This window comes from Argopecten irradians, chromosome 16 (assembly GCF_041381155.1).
Source record: "Argopecten irradians isolate NY chromosome 16, Ai_NY, whole genome shotgun sequence".
NCBI classification, from domain to species: domain Eukaryota; kingdom Metazoa; phylum Mollusca; class Bivalvia; order Pectinida; family Pectinidae; genus Argopecten; species Argopecten irradians.
The window spans coordinates 27559622-27579004 of NC_091149.1; the positions used below are offsets into that span (position 1 = coordinate 27559622).

At 34.7% G+C, this 19383-nt stretch overlaps 2 protein-coding genes across 3 annotated transcripts in view; one reads left to right on the forward strand and one right to left on the reverse strand.

Moving 5' to 3' along the window:
* Window positions 1-14051, forward strand: part of LOC138310479 (tyrosine-protein kinase transmembrane receptor Ror-like) — a 160858-nt gene extending 146807 nt beyond the window's left edge. For both annotated transcript variants that reach the window (XM_069251706.1, XM_069251707.1), the window contains 6 exons: window positions 422-767; window positions 2663-2827; window positions 7961-8079; window positions 8394-8567; window positions 9352-9510; window positions 10157-14051. In XM_069251706.1, coding sequence (XP_069107807.1) covers window positions 422-767; window positions 2663-2827; window positions 7961-8079; window positions 8394-8567; window positions 9352-9510; window positions 10157-10381 — 1188 coding nt within the window. In that variant the 3' untranslated portion in view covers window positions 10382-14051. The remainder of the gene's footprint in view (window positions 1-421; window positions 768-2662; window positions 2828-7960; window positions 8080-8393; window positions 8568-9351; window positions 9511-10156) is intronic.
* Window positions 14052-16184: 2133 nt separating this feature from the next.
* LOC138310132 (glycoprotein 3-alpha-L-fucosyltransferase A-like) lies at window positions 16185-17588 on the reverse strand. Its single transcript, XM_069251262.1, has one exon. It carries the CDS (start codon window positions 17586-17588, stop codon window positions 16482-16484), a length of 1107 nt encoding a protein of 368 aa, XP_069107363.1. The 3' UTR covers window positions 16185-16481.
* Between the last annotated feature and the right edge of the window lie 1795 nt (window positions 17589-19383).

Here is a 19383-nt window from a genome sequence, read left to right on the forward strand (position 1 = left end):
AGACTATCCATGGACGAACGTCCTTGCCAATTGTCCTCAGATAACTTGTTTTGGTCTTCATGTTACAACCTCTGCTCCATTGATTTCACTTTTTACGATTCATAACTCATTACGGCCCCAGGATTAATAATATACAGTGATCCAAGTCGTATTAAACCCATTGGGAAGTAATGAAATGCTTTAAATTATCAAGAATTCAATATGATTTACGAAGTAAAGACGATGATACACGTAGGATGGGATTCTCGTTCAATGTAAACCAGTGCATGTATAAAAATATATCCAATTTCTTATCAAATAAGCCCCACTATAGTGCCAGGTTTTCAATTAGTACAATAACAAAAAGCACATAGTAAGAGTCAATAAATATACCTTTTAAATACACTAATTAAACTAAAAATAAATCTTATTTGCCTTCCAGACGGAGCCCTTGTACAAACAAAGTGATCCCATGTCCGACCAGTTAACCGCCATACAGATATTTATTCCACTTGCGGCTGTGTTGTTTGTATTGTTTGCCTTAGTTTTAATTGTCGCCCGACGAATCAAATTATGCAAAAGAAAACGAAGGAAGGAGTCCACTATTAAAACAACAGAGGACGAACAACTCCTCGATAGAATGAACATTGTGAATAAAAATCCCACCTACTTCCTGTCGCCACATGACAGTGGAAAAGGTCGGAAATTCAACATTAAAGACATTCCGTCCGAGCAGATGAAGATTGTCGATGTGGTAGGCGAGGGCGCGTTCGGCCAGGTATATAAAGGTAAATCTACATTTTGATATGTAACATAATATGTAAATCTAACACAGAGTCTCAATCATAAATCAACCACGTCGTTGCCTTCTTCAGCCCTTGTATGTGGTCAATGATGATATAACGTCTGTGGTCAGTTAGGTGCTACAGACGTTGGTCAGTGATAAGATAGAGTCTGTGGTCAGTTAGGTGCTGTAGACTATGGTCAGTGATAAGCTACAGTCTGTGGTCAGTTAGGAGCTATATACTATGGTCAGTTAGGAGCTACAGACAGATCAGTAAGGAGCTTTAGGCTATGGTCAGTTAGGTGCTACAGTCTGTGCTCAGTTAGGAGCTACAGACTGTGGTCAGTGAAGGGCTACAGTTTCTGGTCAGTTAGGAGCTACAGACTGGTCAATGATGAGCTACAGTCTGTGGCCAGTTATAGCTAAGATGTGGTCAGTTAGAACTACAGTCTGTGGTCAGTTAGGAGCTATATACAATGGTGAGTTAGAAGTTACATACTATGGTCAGTTAGGACTACAGTCTGTGGTCAGTTAGGAGCTAACATTAGTTAGGTGACTTGGTCAGTTAGGACTACATCTGTGGTCAGTTAGAGCTACAGGCTGTGCTACAGAGCTGCTGTCAGTAGGACTATGATCATTAGAGTATAACTGGTCAGTTAGAGCTGACTGTGGTCAGTTAGGAGCTAAGACTGTGGTCAGTTAGACTACAGACTGGTCAGTTAGGAGCTATATACAATGGTGAGTTAGAAGCTACATACTATGGTCAGTTAGGAGCTACAGTCTGTGGTCAGGTAGGAGCTACAGGCTATGGTCAGTTAGGTGCTACAAACTGTGGTCAGTTAGGAACTACAAACTGTGGTCAGTTCAGAGCTACAGACTGTGGTCAGTCAAAAGCTATAGACTGTTGTCAGTAAGGAGCTACAGACTGATCACTTAGGAGCTATAGACTGTGGTCAGTTAGGAGCTATAGACTGTGGTCAGTTAGGAGCTATAGACTGTGGTCAGTTAGGAGCTATAGACTGTGGTCAGTTAGGAGCTACAGACTGGTCAGTTAGGAGCTACAGACTGTGGTCAGTTAGGAGCTACAGACTGTGGTCAGTTAGGAGCTACAGACTGTGGTCAGTTAGGAGCTACAGACTGTGGTCAGTTAGGAGCTACAGACTGGTCAGTTAGGAGCTATAGACTGATCAGTTAGGAGCTACAGACTGTGGTCAGTTAGGAGCTACAGACTGTGTTCATTATCCCTATAATGATTTGTCACCATGGTACATACTAGCCGCAATATACATCTCGGCTAGAAAAAAAACGTCTCTGTAGCTCTGTTGATTTCTTAATCGGAAAGCGTTACAGAGTTTAAGGAATACTCCTTAACCCAATATTATTTCCTTAACTTCTGTTATGCTTTCTGATAGAAAATAATAAACTTTTTCCTTAAAGCTCAAGAATGTTCATGATACTGGGCACATGATACATATCATGGTCCTAGTTTCACGAACATTCCTTAACTTTAGGTTTTTTAATCCGAATTTCGCATAGGAAAATATAGGGATAATTGTAAGGGAAGCAATTAAGTAAAGGGGCCTTCTCAAAAATCTGTAACGCTTTTCTACGGAGAATTATAAGTTAAAGATTGTCTTAAAGCTGTAATGTTCACAAAACTAGGCCCGAAGGTCCCGACTTCGGACCCTAATGGACGTGTGACGATGTTCGATTATAATCGTGCCTATATATGTTGCAGATTCATTTTGAGTAATCCTGATTTATATAAATCTAGTAAACATTGATGCCTTGTGGGATATAAAAACACACGAATATCATGATTCCTGTGTACATTTGTTTCGCTACACAGATCGAAAACGTAAAATGAAGTATGAAAACATTTTTTCTTTTAATCTTCAGGTATATATTCGGCCGAAGACGGGTCTGAGATAGGGAAGGTAGCGGTTAAAGTACTGAAGGACGGTGTTTCTAATGAAGTCAAAGATGACTTCGAGAGGGAGGTGGAAATTATGAGTGCCTTTGACCACGATAATATTCTTAAACTCTTAGGAGTGGTTACGAAAGGTTTGTACAATTTTATATTTCATTGTCGTTAGATATATACTATTATGATTGGTCAATCCAATTATGTTGCATCACACATTATCTGGTTGGAGAGAGTTTGATATATCATAGTTCCGTACCCTGTATACTTTATAACGCTAAATATTTGTTTTATAAAACAATCCGTTGTATCAATCGGTGCTGTAGAATTTAAAACCAACAAAAATGTTGCTATACATTTTCGAATTAAAGTTTCTTACGCCATCCATGAATGTTTCTAGATACGAAAACTTTGAAACATCAAAAATAAATGCTTAGAAAGGTGTCAAATCGTAGGCGTTGTAAATGTGTTGTACCTTCTTTTTATTTTATTACAATTTAGTTTTTTTCACTGGCATGATTGGTCAATCAAATTATGTTACTATCCTCTTTATCTTAATAGATAGAGAATTTGCTAGTTTCATAGCTTGCATACTGTTTACCACTAAATATTCGTTGGGTACAACATTAAATTGTATCCCTTGGTGCCGTACTTTAAACCCAACGGACGTATTGCTTTATATTTTTCAATCAAAGTTTCATATGCCATCTAAGAACTTTTCTACACACTACGTACAAGCTCTAACAATGACAATAGATATAGACTGATATGTCCTATTATACAGTGTTATACTTAAAATGTGATTCAATACATTCGAACAGACTTGATAATAATTTTCATGTTGCAACGGACTAACTCGAAGCATACTTTGGTGAGATTGCAAAATAGCATGTCGCCTTTCAACTACATTACTGTAAGTTAAGCCTCGTCTGATAATGTATTATGGGATTTTGTCACATGATCTCAACCAGAAAAAAAATATTTGAAATTTAATCTGATAGGGATGAGTAAAAGAAAGATTTGGACATGAAACTGGTACGAACAGTCATTAACGGCGCGTATTTAGTCCTCTTCTTAACGTAAATACTTGGTTACTTACGGTCTTTACGCGTGAATTAGGACCACGTCATTAACCGTTATGCATTGTCACATAAATTAAGCAGCCAGCATGTCAGCTGCTCGTTCCATCGTTAGCATAGAAAATGTTCAAGTCATAATTGACAAACAAACTAGCAATACGTTATACTTACAGAACTCTTAAGTGCTTGATAAAGAAAATTGCGTTATTGAACGCTCTACTTGCATCTGAGTATTTTTGCTTTATAAAGAAAGTCCGATATCAGTAATCTGCGTCATGTTTTGAGCGTGTAATTAAATATATTTATGTGACGTTCTGGCAGAGCTAACGACGGAATAGCGTGAGTCGTTATCACAAGCGTTATTGATCGACTTCATCATGCCAAATATGGGCGACGTGGTACAGAAAAATTAAAACAGGTTTTTATTGTACAATTTACTACACTAACCCACCTCACGGAAGCATGACAATCTATACTGATACATTTAATGGAGTCTCAAACTGCTTCAGGAATATGCAACGACAGTTGTTCAAATCAGAATGCTATTTAAGGGACAGACAGAAAAATTCAGGAGACAAACTTTTGTATTAACGTCATGGATTATTGCCCAAAGTGGCACAAACCATTGAATCGCCAATAAAAATGTTTTATTTTCGTTTGAGAATATTACCTTAGGGTGTTTTAGTGATATTAAAATATGTAGAATATAGTTAAAAATATACAAAGATCTCTGTTATACGTCATCAAACTATCCTTTCATGAGTGATGATTTTTTTTCCAATCACAATCGACTGGTACTTAACTGCTTTGCGTGGGCACAATAACTGTAACAGTCCTCATATTCTTAAGATATAGAGCTTTAGACAAGTTATGTATTCTCCTTTGTATTAATTTAGGAAAAATCCTTTTATAAAACACGGTATCACGGTAAAAGTCATAGATATTTATTTCCACTACATCGGGACGTTTTCTGTATAACACCGGTAGACGGTGATGAGTCAATTTCGATCCTGTCTTGTTAGCTGCAGCCTTCGTGCCCCAAGAGCACGAAATGCGAAGCACTTTTAAGGTAACACGTGAAAATTTAAGAAAAACCCTATCTTCAACATCCAGGTCTGCATATACCGACAACTATAAATTTTCATGGCGATTTTGAATTCATGTGATATTTTGGGTAACAATCACCATGAATATGATGCTTGGAAGTTAACTCATATTAGAGAGTAGAGATTCAAACGCACTTCTAATTCCAATGAACGTTAATCTTTATCTGACAGAAGCTCAATGCTATCGCTCTAATTTCCAAACAGTCACGTTGTTTGAAAGAGACACATTAATTTTATTTCATTCACGTTACGTATTCCTTATACTAATGTAATGATCGTTGTCATCGATCGTAGGTCGTCTGAAATCCATGCGTGTTAATCTTCATAAATGTTTTTTTCGTATGTTTTTTTCAACATTTTTGATCTTGAGAGGTGTTCAATTATACACACTTCCTACCAGCTTTCCAGTAAAATCACCAGGCCAACAACTGAGTATCTGTTACTTACATACCATTTCGTTTTTCTAAAATGCGGGTGAGGGACGAAAGTTACGCTGGTTCCATTATTTCCATAAAATTATTTTTTTCACATTGCACAAATACTGTCAATTTATATTTGATTACTAGAACATCTGACTGCGCCCTTAAAGGCATTGCTTTAAGTCATATGGTGGTTATATGGTGGGGGAGAACTTTATGGGATGTACCTCGAGGTTATAGGTATAGTAAATAAATAAGAGGATAGTTCGCAGTGTTGTACGTTTTGAGTTACTTACCAAGCAGATAAGTATGCTTTGCGACGCCATTACATTGTCTTCCAAGTTAATCGACATTTAATAACAATGACATCAATCTGATTAAAATACATATCCCTATTATCACTACGTTACATAAGAGGATCTGAGAACATCCCATTAGAGGTCACGTCAAGATGACCTTTTGAAATGGCCAATCAAATTGGCACTGCCAGAATCTTGACCGGGGACGAAATACTATGAAAAAGCTGTCCAAATAATTTTCGTGTACGTAGTCATCTCGCCCGAAGTGCACAACAAAGCTAATTGTTTATGTATACTGGGGCGAAAAGACATTTTCAATTGATGTTGTAAGGTGTAGAAACTGCATTTGCTCTGAAGTACACGTGGTATAAAGGTCATCTGGACGTGACCCCTTATGGGATATTGTCAGATCCTCTATTGAACGGAGTGGTTATAAGGATCTGTGTTTTAATCAGATTGCAATGACATTTACTGGAAATTTTTAATTTTTGTTGTAATTAATATACTATATCCAAAAACTTAGCTTCAGCCGTGTCCTTTAGTCAGAGTGATGTTGTTGTGTAACATTGTCAGCGAAACTCGTTTTCTACGAAAGTATAACGTTACAAAAATATGACCTTACAATCACTACCTACCTGCATGAGGGATAGCTATGTAATATGCTAATACACAATAGAAACGTTGTATGCATAGCGAATAAAGTTTTTTAAACAGAAAATTTATTGTGAATTAAATTAAATGAATTTCATGTCCGTTCAAAACTATGTATCAATTCCAGACTATCAAGTTCTTTCAAGCCCGCCATAACAGTCATATTTCATTGCAATAATCCTAGATCATGTCATATGTCTGTTCAAATAATCAAGTTATACGACGTATTCAGAAAATATTGCAACATCCATCACATGAATGTGCTACGTAAGTAATGTTAGACAATAGTCGTGTTTTTGTCTTGTTGCTTCCGCGTACTGGTAAGTTTGATCTGAGAGAGAAAACCAAATAAAAAAAACCTTTAGGAATTGATACATGTGAGACGCGGTTCAATTATTTTATTAAAACCAAACTCATTTTATGCAATATGCTCCATTCTTCGTTTTGCGAAAACAATGCCAAAACTTTATTTAATTATTGGCTCTGTGCATAAGGGTTTTTCTTGTTTGTGTTATTTTGTGGGGAGAAGGGAATAATATTTTACAACCAGAAAAAAATAAATCAATGGAAACAAAACTCCTTTTTCCGTCAATATATGCTCTATTCTAATGAAATAATTCATGTTTTGAAAGACAATGCTTCAAAATCTTTTATTTATTAGTTAATAAGTAAAATAGGTCGACTGCCAGGTTGTTGTTTTTCTTATTTTCTCTTTACCAGCAGGTAATTTAGAAAAATAAAAAAAAAATAACGCAAAATAGCAGATACACAACTAAGAACAACAACATAACCACCAAACAATAAAACCGAAGCACAATCAATAATGATGCTAATAAAGGACACAAAAATATTCTAATTCCATCAGATGTTATTTCTGTTTCCATTGCTATAACATCAAGTTCTAAACAACCCAACCGTTGATTGACGGGTTTTAATTCAAATGGAAATTGAGATTTTGTTTTCTTTGCTCCTGTCTGAATGAGTTCACACATCGGAAACAATACGTCATATCAGTCAGGTGTTGTATTGCCAAATTATTTGTATGATATTTAATATTCGTGAGACTGGAAATTTCGATAATTACAAAAGTTGATAAAAATCATTTTCAATACAATTCTACAAAACATAAAACTTTAAAGAAACATTAATCAGAGGTATACGTGCAGGTATCAAAATCAGAGAAAATGTGGAATTTGTGAGACAATTGTTAGTAAGCTATATTTGTTTCACGTCAATTCGGAACTATGAATTTTAAATATAATTATTATGGAATAGTTTTTACTAGCTTTCCATTGACTCTACCATTTTATATATAAAGTGATTTACAAACTATCCATTCCATTTGACAATTTAACGTCTTGATATGCACATTGTGCATTAAAAGCAGATGTCTCTCCTAGATATGGCATCTTAATTGTCTCGTTACCTAGGGAGACCTTCATGGCTATGTTCATAGCTAACATCATACATGGATCCCTCAGATGACTAGTTTTGGTTCAGATAACATGTCAAACCTACTGTGTGGAACAGGCCTGTCACGCCCTTTTGTTATTGATCACCTGGATTGATCCTAAATAGCTTTTACCGCAATTAATGCAATCCATCTTTCTAAATGTAACCACATGCAATTTATCAATATGTTATCGCCAATTTTCCAGGGTATAACGTTTCAATTTGACATTTACAAATCGCTTCAAAATCAAAAATTATGGATTACAGGTTTAGAGGGAACGCCGTACATGATCTTTGAGTACATGCTTCATGGTGACCTGGCTGAACTCCTGCGGCACAATGATCCGGCCATGCGCAAAACAATAGACGATTTTGTATTACAAAAGGTATGTTTGGTTGCATGATAATACACCTTTTTCTTTTACCTAATTATACTCAATGTCATTGAAACGAAGGGTTTTATTGGCTAATGAATATTTCATCCAGTAAAAGAAAAACAGCGACATAACCGTTTTCAACGTCGCTTCTGAATGGCTTATGCAATTTTTCACAGAAAAAAATATTCTTGAATAATGTTTGGAATTCAATAGATCTTGCAAGGTACATTGAATTATTTATCTTAATTCTCCTGAATCATTTTTACAAAATCGAATTTAGGTATAAGAAGCTTGTAAAATATATTATCTTTTTTTGGTTGCAGACTGACCTTATTGACATAGCAATACAAATAGCTAACGGAATGGCCTATCTGACGTCACAGCATTTTGTACATCGTGACCTAGCAACCCGGAACTGTCTGGTCGGGGACGGGCTGGTGGTGAAAATCTCGGACTTTGGAATGGCACGTGACGTCTACACGTGCGATTACTACAGAGTAAGTTAAAGCTGTCATATTAAACAAAGAAACAAAGATATTTGTATCGTTACTTTTAGGCAAAATTATTGCGAGCTTAGCAAACAGAAGATAATCCATAGAAATTTCATTATGATATTGAAATAAAATGTGTGATATCCCTTATTTATCAAAGAATTTGAAAACCAAATCGTCCTCCATTTTAATTGTCATGGACTACAAATAATCTGATGCACGTGATACAGGATTAATGGTAAAAGAGCAGGATAAGATATCAGAACATTCCATCAAGTGGTTGGTAATAAACCCATGTTTCATTTATATTTACTACTTTATTTAAAATGCTCCACAACCGACATACCCATTATTTTAACAATAACTAATGTTTAATCCTGCATATATGTGTCTAAATAAAACATACGAAAATTTATTGTTATTTTGTTACATGCGCAATCAATACTTCATTCTTTATAGGGCATAGTGCCGGGATGAAATTTATTACTTTTAATATTTTTATCTTTAAGTAAAATAAGAAGCTCAAACTTTTCAATGATTCTTATGTTGTAAAGTAAGTTACTTTTGTAACTGAAGAAAAGTATTAATTCGTCTGCTCCTGTTTTGATTGAGTTAAAAATACCATTCGTCAGCGGTGGATTATCTTTTATATTATACATTTATTTTCCTAAACCTATAGCTGTCTGTCACATCTTTTCTATCAAACTGCCAAAATTAACCAATTTTAACAGAGCATAATCAAATCATGAATAATTGAAGACTTTCAAGATATCACGTGATCCGTTTACAGATCGGAGGGTCCCGGATGTTACCCGTCAGATGGATGTCACCCGAGAGTGTCAAATATGGCCGCTTTACAACCGAGTCCGACATCTGGGCATTTGGTGTGGTGTTGTGGGAAATATTCAGCTACGGTCGACAGCCCTACTACGGACACTCAAATGAGGAGGTGGGTTGTTTGGGAGGAGATCATAGTTAATGTGATACCCATGTGAACGTAACAGTTAGATAATCAGTTAGTTAGTTAGTTATTTAGTTAGTTAGTTACATGTAGTTAGTTATTTAGTTAGTTAGTTAGTAAGGTAGTTAGTTAGTTAGTTAGTTAGTTAGTCAGTCAGTTAATTAGTTATTAACTAGTTTATTAGTAGCAGGTTAAAATATTACCTGGTTCCAACTATGTGTTACCATAGAAAACTGAACGAATGTATCCGTACATTGTTCGTGTGCAACGGGAGGCAACTATATATCTACAAAACGCTCCAATACAATATATTATAACAAAAACAGCAAACGACTTATACCAAAAGTTTATTTTACAAATAAATTCTAGTTATATAAGTCTATTAAAATCATGTATGGAAATAATATGTTCTCCTTTAAAAATTTCCGGTGTATTGTATATCTATCGACTTTCTCCTGGTACACCACGCCATGATGCAAATTGATATTTATTTACATGTATGTATGGTATATATTTCTATTCATGGTGTGCGGATGTCGTGTTATCCATAATCATATCGTATGGGGACTTCGACATTTAGGTCTTTCTGATAATTTGAGGTTTTTAATAAAATATTGGGTTTTTTTATTTGAAGGTGGTACGTTTCCTTGACGAGGGGATATTATTACAGAGGCCGGAGGAATGTCCATCAACGGTATATCACGTGATGCTGGGGTGCTGGAAAAGTGACCCCCGGGAAAGACTGGTGTTTGTTAAGTCCTATAACCACTTGGTAGACTATAGTAAAACGATCATGCGCACTGCACATATGCAGTCTGTGGATATGGACGGAGATGGAGACCTCATAACAACGTCATAGTGATTGGCTGTCTGGTTTCTTGACGTTTCGAAGCTTTTGATTGGCTAAGAATAACATCCAATCAATGCACCCTATATATTCAAAGTTTTATTTGAAATGGCCTTGGTTTTGTACCACTTGTGTACGGGTACAGGTCGGTTACAAATACAAATGTATTATAGATAGATCTACTTAAAAGTGGAACTTCTAAGTCACATGTTCACGGCGATTCACCACAAAAAGCATTAAGAATGAAAATAAACAGGAAAGAGAGGGGCTGGCCCCGAAACTGTATACAGCATTAAGTTATGACGCTGATGACGGGCAGGCCCCGCAACTTCTTTAATGTTTGTTCGTGATGGTTTAATTTACTTAAAAAAGTCGGTACCAGTGATGAATGCACGAGCTTTTGGACAAAACAGGGATGAATTGTTGATAATTATTATTCATGGTTATCATTCAATCGCAGTTAACGAGATACAACCACGTGATGTGGTAGTTTACGTGATTAAGTAGTGTATATACTGTTTCTCTCCCTTCATATGCCGTTTGTTTTGTACATAAGCGTTCTATATAAGATGTTAAACATTGTTATTGTTGTCAAAAGAATTAGATTTAATTTGATTTAGTCTTTTACTTTTATTATAGAAAATATGTTAATATTTGCTTTATCTCCTTAATGAACATCCACAGACTCAAACATATATCTATCTTGAAAGAATAAATTTGTTTTCCTCTCAGTTGGAAAATATTCCATGCGATTTGAAGGAAAAAATTAATCCTTTTCAAGCCAAATATGTTCAATATTGTGAATATATATTATAATATGATATATAATCTATTTAATTTAAGTCATGTATTTCATATTACAGGTCCCATGAGCTTTTAACATATTATTTATCCGAGTTTGACCCCGTTTGCCGGAAGTTTCCTATTTTGATCAAACCTAGTAATATGTGTTAACTAGGGACTATTCAAAACTTATGGAAATGTTTAAAAAAAAATTAAGTTACAGTACTGTGAACATTTTATGTATGCAAAAAAGCAGTTCCATTATTCATAATTTCTCTATAATCTAATCTTTAATAGAGTATTTCTACATGTTGTTTTAGGAAACTTAACATAGTCTATGTTTGGAAAATTCAACCACTAAAACAAAAAGGATTAAACTTCTTTTATTTCGACCAAAAATTAAAGAAATAAATGTTTGTAATTTTGTATTGTTAAAGGGACAATTCACTCAGGCTAATTCTTTTACATAACCAAGAAGCAAAATATGACATAAATGTATTGTTCTACATTTCTTATGAAACATATAACATAAAAAAATTGACAAATGCCACGTCGTTGTTTAGTATTTTAATTTATACCGTTGTAATTACAAATCGTTGATCAATACAATTAAGCGGGTACAATATGTACGCTGTACCCATACCCGAGCCAAAGTCACGCACGTTAAACACATGAACTACATAACCACTGAGGAGATGATTAAATGATGTTTAGGCAAGACAATTGACATAATAAGGTTAACACAATCCTGTCAGAATGATTTTAGCTGTTCTAGACAAAAGTAGCATTACTCTACGAGCAAGGGACAGGGTTCGGCATACAAGATGTTCGATCACAATGTGTAATGGCGAACAGCTAGCGAGTTTGAACATTTAACACGCATTTCACCACCATGGGCTTTTCTGGCATATCACAGTAAAACCGAATTTCTATTTGAACTGGGTTTTTTCCGATATATGTACAAATTTCAATGTTCTCTTAGACTGAATTGTCCCTTTAGTAGGACTTCTATTCTAAACAAAATGCTATTGTCGCTTGAAGAACCGTTCTCATCTGGTTTAAGCTATTTAATGCAAGCATATTTTTGGTGTTATTAGTTTAAAGTCCTATTAACAGTCAAGGTCATAACAAGGACGTGCCAGATTTGTTGGTGGAGGAAAGGCGGAGTACCAGAAGAGAAACCACCGACCAGCGGTCAGTACCTGGCAACCTGCCAACATTCGAATTCATGGCCTAGATATGGAGGGCTTGTGGTAATATGTCAAGACATCTTAACCACTAAGCCACCGCGGCCCCATTATTGCAAGCAAAGGTTAAGTGAAAGAAATCGCCATTAAGAAGCTATTAGAATCTGACGTAGATGTAGTAAAATATAAATACAAGATCCCAACAAATGTGTGTCTCTAGTAAGTAAATACGAAACAAAGAAATACTTCCAACAGTGTGGACAAAATATTGTCAAATTTTCGGGACGATTTGTCCCTTTAGACAAACAAAAGAACAAAATTATATCATTCTTTGTTGTTGCAGTACTTGTCAAAATTGTAACGAAAATGTACCCACCTAAAAATACATAAAAATGCTTACTTAAAGGTAAATATGTTGAACGTATTAATGATTATTTATATATGTGTCATTAAATTAAGTAATATTTTGTAAAAAAAAATGGAAATATAGTTTCATGGAAGTATTACAAAACGGCCATATTTTATCGTTGTCTTCCTTGCCAAATCCGATGATAATACACTGGTAAATATTTGTCTACTGTTATCGGCTAAGGTCAATATTTTGGAGACAAATGTCAAAATGTTGATATTTTCTGTTGGAGTCAATGTGCTACTAAGTAAGGCCAGTGATATGATTTTAGCGTATTTTCATAAAGATATATCATGCATTCGTCCAAACAACACTACATTGTATTTTGTAGATATAGATACATCGATGGATTATAAATACCATTTATTCTCCATAGTTTACCGCTGTTGGTCAGCATGCAATCTTTGCATCCTACAGAGTTGTATTTCTTGCGGGTATGTATCGATTGTTACGTCACGACACGGACAGAAAGCTTAATATAGACCGAAATCAGGTATATCGGGTGTATATATAACTCTTTAATATGCAAAGTCGGATAAGATAACAAACTATAAACCAATAGGGAAATTGGCTCTTCTGAACACCTGGCAGTTCCCTTTGCCTACATCAATTTTTTATAAAGATTTGGCGTCATAATTATATCAATATTTGTACATTGTATTATGTTTTTACAAAATCGAAGACTTTGAAAAGCGTCAGTTTTGTACATACTTTTATCAACTGAATCTTTTGTAGATAATGTTCCAAATCTGCGTGTATTGGATTACGTCAACATGAATAAATCGATTTGTTATGGAGATAAAACATATCAATCTTTATGTACTGTAAATAAATCACAGATGTTTTTAACTCGATTTACAATAATATAAATCATTTTAAAAAAGTATTGTGGGACTCTTTTTTATGAAATCACTGTTATACCAACCAATCACATGCGGCGTTAGAACCGGCATCGTCCTTTGTATCCAATGGAAATGTTCGTTACATGCAAAACTGAATTACGTCGAACATATCCAATCAATTCACATCCACAAAACTAATGTTATAGTTTTATTGTTTTCCTAAAAAAATATCTGAGGTCTTCACAACGTATACATAGTGTATGATATAGACTTAATTTGTATTGTTTCACGATGGAATGCCCTCCTTGTATTGTTGTGTTTTGTTTGTAGAGTCAATTGTCAGGAATTGTTCATTTTGTTACTGTTGCATTATTAATTATACAAAGTAAAAAGTTTATCTTATTTTGTTGAAATATTATCAATACAGACAAAAATAAAGAGTGAAATAACAAAAAGGAAAACGTCTTATTTGTTTTTCGGCTCAGAAGAGTCCATCGCTGTATATTGACTGTAACTACAGAATGAAAAAAAAATATTTTGGTCAAAACGGTATCTTGTTCTGCAATCCCCGTGACGTTCATTTGGCACTGTGAAGAAAGCTTTTTGCGCTGTAACTTGGACGTGATACAATATTGTCTACGGAAGTATTAATTCTTTATCTGCTTGACGTTCAAAATAACATTGAGGCTATATTGTGACCGAGTGGGGTGTAATGTTCGGTGTCCCAAACGGCATACGTCAGTGACATAGCACCATAAAATTTGCTAGAGCTCTGCTATTGCAAGAATAGACTACAAACACATATCTCAGTTACTGCTATGTACAATACATACCATACGCCAGGCGGAATGGCCATGATTAAAGCGTTTATAGGACCCAACAAACAGCATCACACATACAATGAAGTTTCCCAGGCAATATTTTTTTAATAACGAGTAGCATGATAGACATGGTAACAACAATGTCAGCTATGCTGTATAAAGATTCCTCTCATACCTACAGGTGTAATGCTAGTTTATCTCATGCAATGCACGCGTGTCGTCTCAGACTGTTTTACAAAGTACAATTCCATTATTTTGTATCAGACACTAAGCTTGTTTTACTACAGTCAGAGATGGAAATAGCGGGGTTTCTGTTAAAATTATTACGCAATTTTCATGTATGGAGAAATGATGTGCAGTCGCGGTTTTTTTCAAATTACTTCGATAATTGTTAAATTGAAAAAAGGTATGTAGGATAGTGATAGCCTAGCCTGGGGATCGCAAAACGTAAAATCCTCGGCAAGACTGGAGTTTTTTCAACATTTTTGACTTTCAGACAGAATATCCCTATCCTTAAAAATATAAACCTTCAAAGTAATACATTAATACTAAATATAAAAAATGATGGAGCACTTATCTATAAACTATATACCTTGGTTATATACTGTTTATTATTTTTGGGGGCTTGTGAAACACTACATAAGCTATTGCTAATACATTGCTAAGGGTACCTGATATTTCGGTTTAAACGATTAATACATTAATATTTTAATAAATTTAAATTAAGATATTCTTATAAAAATGGATGTTTGTTGGCATTCTTGAAATAAATATCAACCATTCTCGGCACATATTGAAATACCAATACTATGAACGGGTAAAGGGTATTGTGTGTAAATGAAGTTTTGCGGGTTATCTCCCGTTTGCTTTAAAACATATTAACGATGCATGAATACCTATTAAACTCTCGTCTGCTCGCATTTATCTCAGGAAACGCACAAAAATACTCCCACCGTGTTGTAATTGTTAACATGTGGAATATATATTATTGATACACAGCTGTAAAACTCTGGTTGGAAACAGAAATGATGTGCAGAATATCATTTACAGAAAATGTTTTCAAACAAAAGAAATCATTCCTAAAGAAGTCACCTAATCAAATGGGTCAATTGGTAGTACTTACTCGTTTGAATGATAAAGTTAAATTCAGAACATTGTAGTTTTATGAAAGTTAAAACCACACTTTAGCTTATGTGCTACTTCAATTTTATCGCACCTCGGACAGAAATGTGCTCAAATAGGCGGAGAGACGTCACGTGGTGACCCCCTAACACTTTGTAGGGGGTCATTAACTGACTATATATATAACTAATGATATAACGTGATCGTATACTGACTATATATACTAATGATATAACGTGATCGTATACTGACTATATAACTAATGATATCATATGACTCTTATAATATATAATAATATAACGTGATCATATATTTTTTCATATCTCTTCAAAGTCATTTTGATATATCTGCAATGTTCCATCAAACATTTGCCAATCATTTAAATTTACTTCATTTTTCCCTTTCGTTAAACATGAATAAAGATCAAAGAAGCTGTATTTACTGTCGCATGCAATGAATATTTCAACATTCGGTTCAGTCGTGTCATTTCTACGACAATCGGGTTATAACAAAATAATAACATGGACGGAACAAACAAAAAACTTTAAGTGAAAATATAAGAATTAACAAGAATAATTTAAATTTAAAATAAGAATAAATAAGTGATGGAGACGTAACACAATAACCAGAGTGTACTGTAAATATGTACACTCTGATTTTTGTATTATTCTATATATTACACAATATTTTCGAGATAATCCGTATAATCAAATCTAAAAAAATGGAATTGCACATTCCCTGGAGGACTCTTTTTCTATGACATTACTGTTCTTGCAGCCAATCAGAGACAGCGTTACAACGGCGATGTCAGTTTTTCTTCATAGGAAAAAAATATGATTTTGTAAGCCAATACAAATGCTTGTTTCAAGCAATTTGGAAAATATTGAAAATATTATTTAATACGTTTTTAAAACTAGTGATAAATCAATATAAACATATGACTATAGTTTACAGTTCAACATCATGTTTACTTCTGCAAACATTTCTATATGGCTCATTTGTCCACCAGTGTGAAATATCATCATATAGACTTCTGTATCTATCCTCGTTGTGTAATCGTTCACACAGCTGACAGAAGTCTTGTGGAGTATACAGATCGGCAGTGTACCTGTTCTCCCACTCAAAATACGTATTGTACAGTGTCTCATTCTCCGCTATAGATAGGAGTCTGGTAACTAGTTTCGGTACAGATCGGAAGTCCTCGGTGTTGATGTAAGATGATTGAGGTAAATACATCTGATATTGTGTTCCCGTCAAACCACGAGTTACTGGTATCACATACGAATTATACCTGTACACCTTAAAACCCTTCTCCGTGATGTAATCATGACAAAGTGAATTTTCAAATGAGAGATAAAATTTGAAATAACCCCTTAGTATTTCCATACACTTTTTATCCTTGCTTCTCGGACATTTCTGCTTTCCACATTTTCCGTAAACAGTCACATCCATCAAGTCACGAAGTGTATCTACATATTTTTCTCGACCACCATGAGTATGGCAATTTGAGACAAACCATGCGATATTTTTCATTTTTGACTGAAATAAACTACTTCTGTTTACACTATCTACATATCCTGACTCCGTTGCAAATATTCCGTTTAGAGCGGCGATATCCGAGTCCCGTCGGTACGTCATTGTCCAGTTGAAAACTCGCTTCCATGATTTCAGGGATCCAACATAATTAACTGGTGATTCTTTCCCGTGGAGAATCCATATTTGCCGTGGATATTTCATCGGGGGTGACGTCACGAATGAACCTAACGTGGGTCCGTGAAAAATAACCACGTGACTTGTTCTATAAGAAGACATTCCATGCGTAAGGTAGCATCTGTGTTTACAGATTTCAAAACGAGATCCGTTGATACCCTTTGGCTTGTTGAAGTAGTGGACCCGTATCGGTTCTGTCACGTGGTGTGTTGCTAGATCAGTATTCGTAGAGATGCCGGTAGTAGTTGATTGGAAGTAATACCAAATGTAAAGTGTCACCAGGGAAACCGAAATTAATACATATTTCACATTGTATAGCCTACTGAAAATAGAAAACATGACCATATTGTATTTTTTTATTATCATTATTATTATCATTTTCTTGTTTTGACTAATCAATTAAGTTATAACAACTAAAGGTATGCATTTAAGGCCAATACATTATTAGCTAATTAGATATGCATGTAGTGTTTTCACTTGGATGAGAGGATGACTGCTGAATAGACAACATCAGATTTAATGGAGCGCGATTCATGGTAATACATCAACTTGTCCTATCGTCAAGGACGCAACAGCCATTCCAACAGCTATCTCTTCCGACAATAGTGACGTCACAATGATAATAGCGTCAAAATAACCGCCTGGCAGTCATCCATTGGACATTGCCAACTGCCTTTGATAAGATTCCTTTGTAGGGGTGTCATGGTTATTGTGAAAATGTAAATTGGACTTACCGTATCATTGTACAACTGATGTCGGTGTGAGATTTGTTCGTGCCTAACACAGATTGTCGTTTGGTATATGGAATATAAATAGATAAAACCAAGTAAGGTGAAGGTCGTACTGGTGTGGTTCACCGTTAGTTTATTTCTTATCTAGTGTCGATTTACCTATAATGGTAATACGGGGAGACGATACCTTTCATGAATTTCGTAAATGTGAAATTAACTTCAACGGAGACCTTTAAACGAAATCAAATAAATCAACAAAATTAAATTGATTGAGCAAATTTTTCTTTCTCTTCATATTTGGTCGTTTAAAACTCTCATCATACATTGATGTGTAACATAAACTGGTTGTTCTAGCATATCCAATGGTGCGCGTTAGTGTATTTCAATTACGATATAATTAAATTATTTCATTATCTTTCTTCTGTAAATTCCGATACTGGCATGCATATGATTCCAGTCTTTTCACGTGACCTCTTGAACTCTGACGTAGGTCTTATTATGTCAGGCTGCGTATATACCAAAGCAAATACTGGAAATTATCATATATTGGGTTTAGTAGAAACATAAATCTTACTATGTAGATGCAAGGTAAATATTCCCATAAATCTGCCATTTGTGCAGAATTTATATATACATGTAAAATGTGTGAGGTAGTCACCATTAAGTGTAAAAACGAAATTAACTTTAGCGGCCGACTAAATACTCACTCAGAGAAAAATATAACATTCCAGAGATAATTTTGGAATCCAAAGGACATTTTCATCAAGTAAACGACAAAATACTTTCAAAACACGGCCAAGGTGTTAGTTAGACACATTTTTCAATATGAAAAAGAAATGTGGGGTTTAACAGGGTGTTCTTTTATATCTCTTCAGTTTTCTCGTCAATGAAAATGTTATAATTATACATATTTTGGAAGTTTATAATATTGATTCATTGAGATTTTGCAGAGTGTGGTTTCTCTTCATGGTTTCTCCACTCATAAATATTTTGAAAGTTAGCAATATTGGTTTTGTTGGGTTCGACACGGTGTGATTTCTCCTTCAGTTTTCTCGTCATTGAAAATGTTCTACTCAACTATTTTTTTTAATTAGAAATATTGAGTGTGATTTCTCCTTCAGTTTTCTCGTCATTGAAAATGTTCTACTCAACTATTTTTTTTAATTAGAAATATACATTCTGTGGTATCACACAGGCTATGATTTTTCCTCCAGTTTTCTCTTTATTAAATATCTTATAATCATAAATATTTTGGAAGTTACATGTATATAACTTATATGTATTTGAAATCCATGCCTGGATGCTGTGTATTAAGTATTCACCGAATGGCGATGAAATATATATTACTGCTGTGCCTACTGCTAATGTTGATGATAATGGCGATGACAACTACCATTATAGAGATGATG

Excerpts from the sequence above, each read along its gene's own strand:
- LOC138310132 (XM_069251262.1), bottom strand. The coding sequence starts at position 17,588 with ATGGTCATGTTTTCTATTTTCAGTAGGCTATACAATGTGAAATATGTA.